General features: G+C 49.0%; 2 protein-coding genes and 1 non-coding gene across 3 annotated transcripts; all 3 read right to left on the minus strand.

The window, feature by feature from the left end:
- Nucleotides 1-9,442: 9,442 nt before the first annotated feature.
- TRNAM-CAU lies at nt 9,443-9,529 on the minus strand. Its single transcript is given in 2 exon segments — nt 9,443-9,478; nt 9,492-9,529. It is a non-coding gene; the product is annotated as a tRNA-Met (tRNA).
- A 297-nt stretch (nt 9,530-9,826) lies between these two features.
- LOC124708831 (photosystem II reaction center W protein, chloroplastic-like) lies at nt 9,827-10,554 on the minus strand. The gene is made up of 2 exons (XM_047240481.1): nt 10,418-10,554; nt 9,827-10,325 (listed from the first exon to the last, which is right to left on the minus strand). Exons 1-2 carry the CDS (start codon nt 10,479-10,481, stop codon nt 10,006-10,008), a joined length of 384 nt encoding a protein of 127 aa, XP_047096437.1. The 5' UTR covers nt 10,482-10,554; the 3' UTR covers nt 9,827-10,005.
- Nucleotides 10,555-10,788: 234 nt separating this feature from the next.
- Nucleotides 10,789-12,905, minus strand: LOC124708832 (40S ribosomal protein S15-like). The gene is made up of 3 exons (XM_047240482.1): nt 12,777-12,905; nt 12,615-12,672; nt 10,789-11,250 (listed from the first exon to the last, which is right to left on the minus strand). The coding sequence occupies exons 1-3, from the start codon at nt 12,824-12,826 to the stop codon at nt 11,002-11,004; spliced, it is 357 nt and encodes a 118-aa protein (XP_047096438.1). The 5' UTR covers nt 12,827-12,905; the 3' UTR covers nt 10,789-11,001.
- Nucleotides 12,906-13,420: the final 515 nt, after the last annotated feature.

Genomic DNA, 13,420 nt, shown 5'->3' on the forward strand with positions numbered 1-13,420 from the left:
TACAAGTTGAAAGCAACCGCTGAAACTTAATCTACCTTTGTGTTGCTTCAATACCTTTACTTTGATTTATTGCTTTATGAGTTAACTCTTATGCAAGACTTATTGATGCTTGTCTTGAAAGTACTATTCATGAAAAGTCTTTGCTTTATGATTCATTTGTTTACTCATGTCATTACCATTGTTTTGATCGCTGCATTCATTACATATGCTTACAATAGTATGATCAAGTTTATGATGGCATGTCACTCCGGAAATTATCTTTGTTATCGTTTACCTGCTCGGGACGAGCAGAAACTAAGCTTGGGGATGCTGATACGTCTCCGACGTATCGATAATTTCTTATGTTCCATGCCACATTATTGATGATATCTACTCCCTTCGTTCTTTTTTAATTGACTCGGATTTAGTACAAGTTTGTACTAAATTTGAGTCAATTAAAAAGGAACGGAGGGAGTACATGTTTTATGCATACATTATGTCATATTTATGCGTTTTCTGGAACTAACCTATTAACAAGATGTCGAAGTGCCAGTTCATGTTTTCTGCTGTTTTTGGTTTCAGAAATCCTAGTAAAGAAATATTCTCGGAATTGGACGAAATCAACGCCCAGGTTCCTATTTTGCCCGGAAGCATCCAGAACACCCGAGAGTCGCCAGAGGGGGGCCACACAGGCCCCAGATGATAGGGTGGCGCGGCCCACCCCCTGGCCGCGCGGCCCTATGGTGTCGTCGCCTCGTTGACCTCCTGACGCCGCCTCTTCGCCTATATAAAGCCCCTGGACCTAAAACCTCGAGACGGAAAAGCCACGGTACGAGAAACCTTCCGGAGCCGCCGCCATCGCGAAGCCAAGATCCGGGGGACAGGAGTCTCCGTTCCGGCACGCCGCCGGGACGGGGAAGTGCCCCGGAAGGCTCCTCCATCGACACCACCGCCATCTTCATCAACGCTGCTGTCTCCCATGAGGAGGGAGTAGTTCTCCATCGAGGCTCGTGGCTGTACCGGTAGCTATGTGGTTAATCTCTCTCATATGTACTTCAATACAATGATCTCATGAGCTGCTTTACATGATTGAGATCCATATGATGAGCTTTGTATCGCTACTAGTTGTGTGCTACTCATGTGATGTTATTAAAGTAGTCTATTCCTCCCGCATGGTGTAAAGGTGACTAGTGTGTGCACCGTGTGGTTCTTGTCGTAGGCTATGATCATGATCTCTTGTAGATTGTGGAGTTAATTATCATTATGATAGTATTGATGTGATCTATTCCTCCTTCATAGTGTAATGTGGACAGTGTGTGCACTATGTTAGTTCTTGGTTTATTTTGCAATGATCTATTATGCTCTAAGATTATTTAAATATGAACATTGAATTGTGGAGCTTGTTAACTCCGGCATTGAGGGTTCGTGTAATCCTACGCAATGTGTTCATCATCCAACAAAAGAGTATGTAGCACATATGAGAAAGAGTTATTTATTATGCGATCAATGTTGAGAGTGTCCACTAGTGAAAGTATGATCTCTAGGCCTTGTTCCTAAATACTGCTATCGCTGCTTGTTTCTCGTTTCATCGCATCTCGTACTTCCTGTAATATTACCACCATCAATCGCACGCCAGCAAGCACTTTTCTGGCGCCATTACTACTGCTTATATATATTCATACCACCTGTATTTCACTATCTCTTCGCCGAACTAGTGCACCTATTAGGTGTGTTGGGGACACAAGAGACTTCTTGCTTTGTGGTTGCCGGGTTGCATGAGAGGGATATCTTTGACCTCTTCCTCCCTGAGTTCGATAAACCTTGGGTGATCCACTTAAGGGAAACTTGCTGTTGTTCTACAAACCTCTGCTCTTGGAGGCTCAACACTGTCTACAAGAATAGAAGTACCCGTAGACATCAAGCTCATCAATCACAGATGATAAGCGAGCCTTCTCTTTTTTAAGGATACCGGCTGTATGGGCAGCCCAACCACAGAGATGTTTGCGCATAGCCCGCATCTTATTATTCCATCTCAAAATTGGAGTGCTGCCCCAACCGGTCTCTCCCAAACCGTCTTAACCATCTCATGGAACCCCTCTCGATGTAACCAGCCAAGTTCAAACTTGAACGGCCGTTTACAAACAGGTCGTGGATTCCCAGTAGTTAGGAGGATAAGCGCATGGTCAGACAATTTTTCAATACGTTCTAGTGCACGGACCGACACCACAGGGTATTTATCTTCCCACTCGGTATCCATCAACACGCGATCTAGTTTTTCGTATGTGGGTTCAGGCAAGCTGTTGGCCCAAGTAAATTGTTGACCAGACATAAACACCTATCTCAAGTCTAGGCTATCAATGACAGCATTAAACAAGAAAGGCCAATGTCCATCAAAAAGGCCTTTACTTTTCTCATGAGGAAATCTCAGCAAATTAAAATCCCCTCCGATCAAAATCGGGTGGGGGTTATCTTTTGCAAGATTTACCAACTCACGTAAAAAGTCAGCCTTAAAAGCGTCTTGGGCGGCACCATACACAGCAACCAGACTCCAAATAAAGCAGTCAGCTTTGTTCTGAATGTCGAGTTTAATGTGATACTCTCCATCGGAACTAGCCAAGACAGTCATGGTATCTATGCGGACGCCAAGTAAAATGCCCCCTGAACTACCACGAGGCGGGTGCGAATACCACTAAAAGTTAATCCCGCCAAATAATCGGTCGAGGAAACTCTGTGAGAAATTCCGCCTACCCATCTCTGATATAGCAATGAAATCTAAATCATAATCTCTACAACAAGCGGCAATGTGAGAATGCTTAGCCAAGTCTCCAAGACCTCTGCTATTCCAAAACATGCCATTCATCGTGAAACTATTTTAGATTTAGAACCCTTGCCATACCTACGAGATTTCTTTCCAGCCGAAGATCTAGAACCACGTGCAGACGCTTTTAGATCATAAACTGAACTAAGCTCTGAGTGTTCTAAATCGACTTCTATAATATTCCTAACAATAGCCGAGAGAAGATGACCATCTAGGATGTCATCATCTTGATCATCGTCTATTATGGTAGTTTCAGACTCAGTGGAGACATTCAGACCAACCGTTAAACGGTCAAGCTCCGTCTGTCTCAACACATTAGCCGAAACCAAAATCTCATCAGACCGGCTACCCATCGAAACCCCTAAACTAGACAAATTCGAAGAAATACGAGAATCTGAAAAAGAAGTAAACGACTTGACTGATTGCTTAGTACCTGCCGTGTCGAGGTTCTTCTCCGCCTTGCGTCGCATGGCTATCTGCATGACGTCCTCATCCGTAGCCCCCGCCCCATCCTCCGCCAGCGCGTACCTCCCACTCCTCCTCACCGTTGGATAAACAACAGGTGGGGGGCTAGTGGGACGAGACTGCTGCAAGATGGAGACCGGTGGAGGAGAACTCGAGTGCGGTGCAAACGACGACGAGGCGGGCGCAGAGACTGCCGATGCAGGGGTAAAAGGCGGTGTAGCCCCCTGCAACGGACCTGCCCATGGCGAAGATGCCCCTCTAGGCGAAGAGGGCGTCGACGAAGGGCTGATGGAGCCTCCCCCCCCCTCAGGAAGGGCGGAGCTCCTCCCCAGCCCTGCGTGACCGTCCGCCTGTGGAGGCGACACTGACGAGGCTAGCTATTGTGTCTCCCACTGCTCGCCGCAGCTAGGGTGCAACGGTCCCAGACCCGTCGACGCCGTCGCCGTGGGCACCGTGCCCTGCTGCTGCATCCGCGAGTGCGGCGTGGCCGACCACTGCGGCTGCGAGTGCAGCGTGGTTGGCTGCTACGGCTGCACGCTTGTCGCGGTCGGCTGCTGCGTCTGTGAGCACGGCGTGGGCTGCTGCCGTGGCTGCGAACTAGGCGTGTCCGGCAGCTGCACATGTGCGCCATCCGTGTCCGGCTGTGTGGGCAGTGTGGCCGGCTGCTGCAGCCCCGAGGGCGCCGTGGCCGGCCGCTGCTGCCCCACCGCCTCATCCGCCTCCTGCGAAGACGCCGTGGCCGAGTGCTGCAGCCCCGAAGCTGGCCGCTGCTGCCCCACCGAGTCGTCCTCCTGCGGTGACGGAGACGTGGGGAACAACGGCGCCATCGGCTGCAGCGCATCCCGTCCATGCTCCAACCCCGTCTGAGTGGAAGTAGAAGACGGGATCAGAGCACCCTGCTGCGAGGTCGGTGAAACGACGCGTGAAGATGGCGAGGAAGCTGGTCGAGTGCATCCTTGCATGAAGGTCCGAACTCGAGACGGAGAAGAAGCCCGAGAAAGCGCCGGAGGCGAAGCGACCAAGTGAGGTGACTCCAACCTAGCACGAGCCACAATCTCCCGCCCTCTGTCCGTCCGCGGTGAATGGTTGAACGGGGTCAAAGCCACCTGAGCAACCGGCACCGTTGTAGCACTAGAAGAGTGCGTAGGAGGAAGTCCATCAACGTCCATACTAGATGCCTCCGGCGCAACATCATCAAACCTCTCCTCCTCAAAACCGTGGGAACCATCATCATCGCCTCCATCCTTCCAGAAAAAAGGATGGAACCGAGGGTCTGACTTATACCCCACCGCCTCGCGCCGAAAACGAAACTTGTAGCCATTAAGCTGTAAAAGAGCAACCACCTCCAAGCAGCCTTTATCTTTCTCCAGAGATGAAGGGTCGCGCATAGCTACAAGGATACGAATAATCCCCTAGCTCCGAAGGGAAAACAAATCAACATCGAGAGTGGTACCAACGAGGGAACCCACCGCCCAGAGACCTAAGAAGTGTCGTACAGAGTCGGGTATGCCATCGACATGCACCCAAACTGGCTGCATAACAAACTCCGGGGTAACATCCTGATATACCCAAGAAGAAACTAGAGCATGTGCATTAATTTTGGGCACACTCATCTGCATACCATCAATCCTCGACAAATCCTCAGCTGTAGGAATCCCAATAAGAAAAGCATTAACACCATGAGGCACCGCCTCCCACTTCCATGTGGGATTTCCGGGACACATACGGGCAATAAGATTCTGGATATCCGCCGCTGTGACAACCCCTTCCCCTGACACCTGCACCAAAGCTGTAGGTGCTCCAGAAGCCATCAACTGAGGCTTATAAACTGAGTCCGGGAGTTGAAGATCAAGCGTGGCATCATTCCCACAACCAACAAAGGAACTCGTGGGTCTCAGCAACTTCAGAATTGGGCACCGAATGGTCGGGTGTGCCCCAGAATCACAAACCAAACAATAATGAATAACCTTACAATCCTTAGTAGCATGGGTGTTCACGGCGCATTTCCAACAGCGTCCCACCTTCTTTTGTTTCACCACCGGTGCATCAGGAACGGGGACAACCGCAGCCACCTGTACGGGTATCGGATTAGGCTCAGAATTGGCCACCATAGTCGGCTGTCCCATGGGTAAAGGTGCGGCATGCCCCATAGCTGGCGCTGGAGCGGCAACCCCCCCCCCCCCAGGACCCAACCCCACAGCGTTGTCACTCTTCTTCTTCCTTCTCTTCTTCAACTGTCCCGGTTGCGGCTGTGGTTGTTGATGCGGTGCTTGCTGCAACTGTGGTTGAACCAAAATCTGCTGCGGCTGAGGATACTGGTAATGGCCCTGATACTGCTGATACGGTTGATGCGGCATAAAAGGCATCTGAGAAATCGGCATACGAGGGGGCTGAAACCCGGCTGTTGGCCTCGGCGCCGAAGCTGCGGGCGGCGACATAGGCATACCCGCCGGCCACCCTTGGAAACCTGGAGGTCCCGAGTACTGTCCGGTACCTGCAGCCGCCACAGGTACTGAAGGAGGAGCCACCACCGGCGCAGCTGGCGCCGCTCCCGGTGTAGCCGCCGGTACACCTGCTGTCACAGGCGGGCGCTGAGGCCCGGCCATCCCGGCCGAAGTGCTGCTCCCGGCCACCACGTCGGCGAAGGAACGACTAGCAGGACCTCCCCTCGAAGACACGTAAGGCAATGGGCGCGTAGGACTTGGACAAGGCGATGCCGAGGCGCGGTCGACGGCGTGAGTATGAGAACCTGCGGCGGCGCGATGATCTTGGACGAGGCGAGGCGTGTGAAATCGTGAGACCACGCACGATCGCGACGTAGCCAGATTACGTCGATCGGCACGTTGGAGGACCATAAGCGCCCGACAAAGTCCAGCCCACCTTGCTTGTGGCCCACTTCTGCGCCCCGCTGATCCCGCCTCGACTCCCGCCTCGTCTGCTTCAAAGCGAGGCCGGATAGCCGCCGCGCTCGCCAACGCCGGTGTCGAGGAGCTCCCGGCCTTCTCCTCCAGCACTGGTGCTTGGGACGGCTCGACGGCCACGCCTCCAGGCCGCCCGAACCCTCCTTCGCCTTGACAATAAAGCCGGCGAGGATCGCCGGCGGCGTGACCCTCCTGGAGGGTAGAGGCCCCTTCCAAGACTTCAGCTTCAGCGGTGGCCTGGGCATGCGAAGCCCCGACGGCGATGAAGACACCGGCCTAGCCCCAAGTGTCGGCATCGAAGACCTAGTCGGGGACGAAGATCTCGCACGCTGCCCGATCGGTGCAACCACCGCCGTCGTCTTTTCCCACGATCTAGACTCCGCCGTAGGGAAACCTATTTTGGCCCAAAAGTCTTCCAGCCGCCCGCGCTCTCCCTGGTCGCCGGCGATGTCGAGAGGTAGCACACGCGGCACGTCGTCGAATCCGCGCCATGCCACTTCCTCCGCCACTGAGATCTCCTCTTCATCCTCAGACTCGCCGAGGAGATCGTAGCCTGATCCCGATCCAGGGGAACAGACCACCGGCTCGAGCACCGGGCAGTTCGGCGGTAGAACCAGCCGCCGCAGGGGTCTCCGCGCTGGCGTGATCCAGTCCGCCACGCTCGCCTCACTCATGTCCCGGCCAGTAGCGACGAAAGATGAAGAACGACAAATGAAATGTGCATTTTGGCTGGAGCATGGAGTCACAGAGAGGTAACAAGTTAGTAAGTTACAAGTCCTTTTGCATGCACGGTAGTCGGTAGCTAGACATATACACAACCGCCAGAGACAGATTTACACAACCACATAATTCGAAGCGGTCCAACCAATTTTGATCTTGGAGGAAGAAGCTAGGAAACAACATCCTGTTTTACTCGAGAAACAAGATCCAATAGACCAATCACAGGGTTGTAGGCCACAGGTACCCGAGGATCGAATGGTATGGCAAAGGCTGTTGTTGGTAGCAGCAAAAGGATGATGAAGGACAAACGAAATGTGCATTATACCTGGAGCCATCACACAGAGATAACAGATCCGTTTGCACTGCGTTCCTAGATGTACTAGAATCAGACTAGAGACAGAGGAGACAGGCGTGAGTTCAGGAAAGCCTTGTCGCCGCCATTCACGCAGGTGGCATCGACCTGTCCGGCCGAGAGGCGACGGGCTGAAGGAAGCTGGGTATACGTCGAGGACAGAGGAGAGTGCAGCAGTACCAGCAAAAACGATATGACCAGGTTCAGATTTGCTCGATTTCACCTGATGATTCAGGTGGATACATGACGACCCAAGTTGTCAAGGAGCAGTTTCATCATTAGTGGTCGTGAGAGAAGAATCGAACCCTCGACCTGAGGGGAGCGGAAAGCCAACTGAGCCAACTCCTTGTTATGTTACTACATCGAAGCAAATGCATGTCACTCACTCCCTAATTGTCCCGTGAAAGCCTCAGTTGCCGAAAAAACTGACTGCGAGCGTACAAAACTGGTTTCCCTATCAAGCGTAAGCGTCGGATCTTCACGTGGACCTATCTGAAGAAGAATTTTAGATGGATTGTGATGACCTGGGGTGTCACAGGAGCGTTCCCAGGGCTTTTGTGATACTGCAGCGAAGCAAACCCTGTAATTACCTTTCTGTAGTCTAAACAACAGATCGATCGACAAGTTAAAATAAATAAATAACAGATCGATCTTTATCGAAAAAAATAACAGATCGATAGAGCTCTATCTAAGTTTTCGGCTAACAGAGACTTAGCAAAAGGGAGCCTGCCTAGCTAATAGCTACTCATGTGACATCTGCAAGTGAGAATATAGGATGATGCATTCCTCGAATACAGAATCAGATCACGTGTGCTGGTAACTGTCCGTACTTACGGTATTGCATAGTGCCAGTGCAGCATTAGCTCACCGGGGAAATCAATGTTCTTACAGGAAGAGCACACAGGGAGCACCACATCGATCAACAGAAACATGAAGGAGCTCAAATGTAGTTCGGAAGTAAGTCTGCTACAGACCAGAACAAGACCACCAAAAACTGAAACCGGGAAGTCGATTTTGAAGCAGGGTTTTGGAATTTGTCGAGGAAAAACAAAGCTCCGATTGAGAGTATGAAAAGCACTCCTTTGAAAATGAATAAAAAAAGATGACGAAGTTCAGATGCTCAATTTCACCTGTTCAAGGGGAGCTCAAATGAAGTTCATCGGTAGTCAACTACAGATCGGTAAGGACCACCAAAAATTGAAACGCGGAAGTCGAATTTGAATCAGGATTTCGTGGAGGAAAAGCAAAGCCCTGATGAGGTTATGAAAAGCACTCCCTTGAACATAAATAAAAAAAGATGACGAAGTTCAGATGCTCAATTTCACCTGATGAAGGAGCTCAAACCAGTGGCGGAGCCACGTTATGGCAGTGTAGTCAAGCGACTACACAGGTTTTGGAAAGTTCAATACACAGACATGCATGCTCCGCTCCTCAGTGAAAAAAAATTGGAAACTGACTAGCATGCCCACTTTTCATCTGCATCGGGTAATCGTTTGTCTGCTCATACTGCAAAACAAAGTAATGGAACCACAATAACTTTCTGACTGATCCTCACGATCTTTGTCCAGCGACTTGTCTTATATATTCTCTACGTATTCTATGCAGTATTCTCTACGTTTATCAGTTAATTAAATTGCTTTCTTATAGAAGCAACTTTTTATCGCCAGGTCTTAACTTTGGCATATGGATATATTTTTCAAGAAGTGAGAGCCACGGTCAAATGTTGCAAATTCTTCACAAACAACTGAACATTAGGAAGTCATATCATGAAGATATACATAATCGCAAAGGGAATCTACTATAATTATGCTGCAATAAAGTGTGATCTTTTCTACTCCCATTTAATTTGTCTACATAAATATGTTCTCTACAAGAACAATCTTCACATTTTTAAAGCTTGACATCACAGGTTTTGGACCCTGGCTCCGCCACTGGCTCAAACGAAGTTTGTCGGTAGTCAACTACAGATCGATAAGGACCACCAAAAATTGAAACGCGGAAGTCGAATTTGAATCAGGATTTCATGGAGGAAAAGCAGAGCCCCGATGAGGTTATGAAAAGCACTCCCTTGAACATAAATAACAAAAAACATGATTAAGTTCAGAGTAGCTCGATTCCACCTGATGATTCAGGTGTTTATATGACGACCCAAGTTGTCACTGAGCATTTCATCATTACAATCTTGTTTGGGGTGAGAGAGGCTCGAACTCTCGACCTCAGGATCACTCGCATTAGCTATGAGACCTACGCGCTAGCCAACTGCGCCACCACCCCTTTGTGGTGTTTGGGTGAAACAACCGTTATTTTAATATGATTCTTGCTACTTGATTATACTGTCAAATACTACTCAGGAAAAAAAAAATCATCCTGCTAAATTCTGTATACGTGCATTGCATAATTTGCATTAATAGATTTGTGTACCTTATATCATTCAGTAAAACTCCTTGGACAGCAGGATGAGAGATTTAAGCATTTAAAATTTTAAACACAATAAACTGAATGCTTAGGTGTGCTGCCTTTGGATCTTAATTAGGACCCCCAGATCGATTACCAACAGCTGGATTACATAGATTAACACAACTGAACTTTCTTCATACTGGAACTGGAACTTGCTGAGAAAAAACGATCATAACATTCGCAACAAGTTAACACTGTCATAAGCTCATAGTTGACTGCTGCTTCTTGAATCTTGAGTTAAACAATGTCATTTTGCTGGCATGCAGAAGAAGAAGACGGTGGTGCTTGAGATTTCAGAGCGAGAGGCCGCCGGACTCGTCGTCGTCGTCGAGGGTGGAGGAGTAGACGGTGTAGAGGGACCAGATGAGGCCGAAGACGCCGAGCAGGATCCACCCCAGCAGGTTGTTGCTGAGACCTAAGCTCAGCCCGGTGCCCTCGGTCGACATCCGCTCGTCCACCAGCGCCATCGCCGGCGCTGCAGCCGTGGCCATGGCGGTGGCCGCGCCGAGCAGCGGCACGCCGCCCTTGATGACGGCCGGAATCGCCTCCTTGCCGTCCTTGGAGTAGGCGCACCTCCGCCTCTCGGCCCTGGTCACCCTCAGCTGGGGCAGCCCTGCAGTTTAGCAACAGCGTCTCAGCGTTAACAATTCAGCATGCTGCAGATGGCAGCAATTTGTAGATTTTTTTCATGACAAGATTACTTACCTAGGCCCAGCGACGGCCTGCCGGTGACGGCGACGGTGGCCGCGGCGGCGCTGATCGTTGCCATTGTAGACCTTAGCTCTGGATGGAGATGCACAGCTGCTGAAGGTTGCTTGCCTAATGTGTAGGTGCAGATTGTTTGGCTGTCCAGCCCTGGCGCCTTATATGTTCTATCCTCATGTGCCCAATCGGCACTTGCCACCTGGACAGACACCACATGCAGGTTCCTAGTGGCACAATAAGAAGAGGTATGCACGGTGAAACGAGGCTCCAGCCAGGCAAAGCCCACCAAGTTGCAATGGTTGGCTTCAGGTTTAACACATCTCAGGAAAATAACCAGAGGATGCAGCAAGGCAAACGAAATGGGCATCAGCTACAGCCAAAAATAACAGATACTTTGCGTTAAATTTTCCACACATAGGTTATAGGTAGCAGGCAGGTGCTCACAGTTCCAATAGTCATACGTACTAGAATTTTCACCACATACTTCTTCCACTACATTAGACATACTAGAAATTCGACCTCGGACAAAACAGATGATCACAAATCCAGGAAAAGCTTCGGCGTGGGCAGTGCCGCAGGATCCTTCACTTGAGAGGAATGAACCTTGAGGAGTGGGTGGCACCGATACCGGGCCTTCCATGCTTGACTGGCTTGTAGGTAAAGGAGAACTCGCCGAGGTAGTGGCCGATCATCTCAGGCTTGATCTCAATCTGGATGACGAATTTCCCATTGTACACTGAAATTATGCTGCCTATCATCTCTGGCACGATGATTATGTTGCGCAGATGAGTCCTCACAGATTTTGGCTTCTCACCAGCAGGTGCCTCCCTTTTCTGTACATTTTCAGAAAACAAAGTATGAGCTTCAGATGCTATAATCTCAAACAAATTTTCAGTACAACAAAGTTAATGGTTCAAAACAACATTAAATTATGTATATTTTTGAAGCTGGATGTCACACAAATAACTTAGAGACGATGAAAACACTAAAACCTGCTACAGACCAAAGTATTCCCATAAATTTAAGCACACACAATTCTACCACTTTATCCAGATCACATCAGTCAATTCCAATCAAATAAGGAGTACTCAAAATTTTTATATCATACAGTTCTAGTTTGTGATTTTCTTTTCTTTCTACCCACATTAAGAAAATAGATGTCTCACAGTAATTAGATTATGAGGAATATATGTATATGACAGTGGACTCTGAAAGATGCAAAACAGAGCACCCAGACTGTTAGCAGTACTCATTATACAGATCTACTATCAGAGTGCTCCATGGTAGCCTAAAGATGATTTCTCCAACATCAAAAGTACCAAATCAAAAACTTAAGAACTGGAAGTTTATAACTGAACAAAAAATTGTAGGACATGGCCTAGACGATCTTTCTTTTCTGTAGCGTAATGAAAATATACTTCAGCCTATTTCAAACAGAAAAGTCAGCATCTTAGCATGTTGCACAAAAGCTTGCGAGCAATACCCCTCCAATGGCACAAATCAATACATGGCTGTTGGCATCTCAGACCACTAAAAGCAATGACATATCTGCTATAGTTATCCAAACACATTGCATGAACCCTCTGAATTACCAGAACCAGGGTATGCTGCCAAAGCATCAGAAAATCGATTAAGATTGAAGCTCATGCCTTACCCAACTTCACAATAGAGTTGAGTTTATTAGCAATAGAAATGTCAATAGTTTACCAAGAAAATCTCAATTTAACCATCCTTTTTTAGAGCCAATTTAAGCATCCTAGTGCCGCAAACAGTACATTCGTCGAAAAGACTTAAATTCTTAATGCTGCAAACAGTACATGGCACAATTAAACCTACAGGGAGAAGGACAAACTCTCAAGTATTTTTTTTTCCTACTTACCTCATCAATAATATCCAAAACAGTCACGAAATGAATCTATTGTACACTACAATGACCTGCAGGATAGAACGATTAATCCATCAAACCATGTACTGGGTGAAGTAGATATACCCAAAAAACAATCTTTTTTTGGTCAGACAACTCCCTGTTATACTACTTCATACACACATGATGATTGCCAAGTAAAAAATCGCATGCAGTCAAAGCTCGTCTAAAAATCATCTATTGCGGCGTGCTGGCACAAGTGCTGACCACAACGGCAGTTACAAAGTGCAGTAAGTTCAGAAAACCCAAGAGCAGAGTTGCACTAAAAGTTACCGCCTTGCGCAGCTTCGCCATGAGCGCCAATGCCTTCCTGCTCAGCCCCCTCTTGAACCTACAGCAATCAGAAAAGCAAGTAACTTTTATCACTTCTTCCCTTCCATTCGCTCGATCTAGCGAGATGCACGCGCGCGCGCGCGCCCGCCGGGCTCTACATACTTTCTGCGGCCGCGGGCGTGGAGGAGCTGGACGAGGTCGTCGGTGGACATGTCGAGGAGAGCTTCGAGGTCCACGCCGCGGTAGGTGAACTTGCGGAACGTCCTCCTCTCCGGCTTCCCGGCAGCGGCCACCGCTGTCTCCGCACCGACGCCCGCCTGCAGTGCCACGAAGAAGCGCATGGATTAGCTCGGTGATAGGGGAATGCGGGAGGGTTTGGGGGCGCGAGTTGGCCGCGGCTCACCATGGCTGCTGCTGGTTGGGGGAGGGGAGGGGAGGCCGGAGGAGAGGCGGTAGGGTTTCGGCGTCCTTGGCAGCGACGGGAGCGGCGGCGGTGGGGTTTTGGAGAAGGTGGCGGGTGGGGAATGTTGGGGGACGCTATATATGAAGTAGGTCGGGGAATTATAAGTTCTTTTTTTGGAAGACTGATATAGAAGATGGAGTCCTTCGCCAAAGTACTGTTGGACTATGTTTTGAAACTACTAATTTATGTCCCCTCTACTCTTTTAAAAATTGTTAGTTTTGGGCATAGTATAGCAATATAAAAAGGCCAATCATCAGCCCCCTTCTGAACCGTCGGATGCACTTGAGTGATTTCCACATGTCCAATTATGGTAGTACAAAAACGATTCAATTTTCTCCAGAGT

The sequence above is a fragment of the Lolium rigidum genome, chromosome 4 (assembly GCF_022539505.1).
Source record: "Lolium rigidum isolate FL_2022 chromosome 4, APGP_CSIRO_Lrig_0.1, whole genome shotgun sequence".
In the NCBI taxonomy this organism is placed as follows: domain Eukaryota; kingdom Viridiplantae; phylum Streptophyta; class Magnoliopsida; order Poales; family Poaceae; genus Lolium; species Lolium rigidum.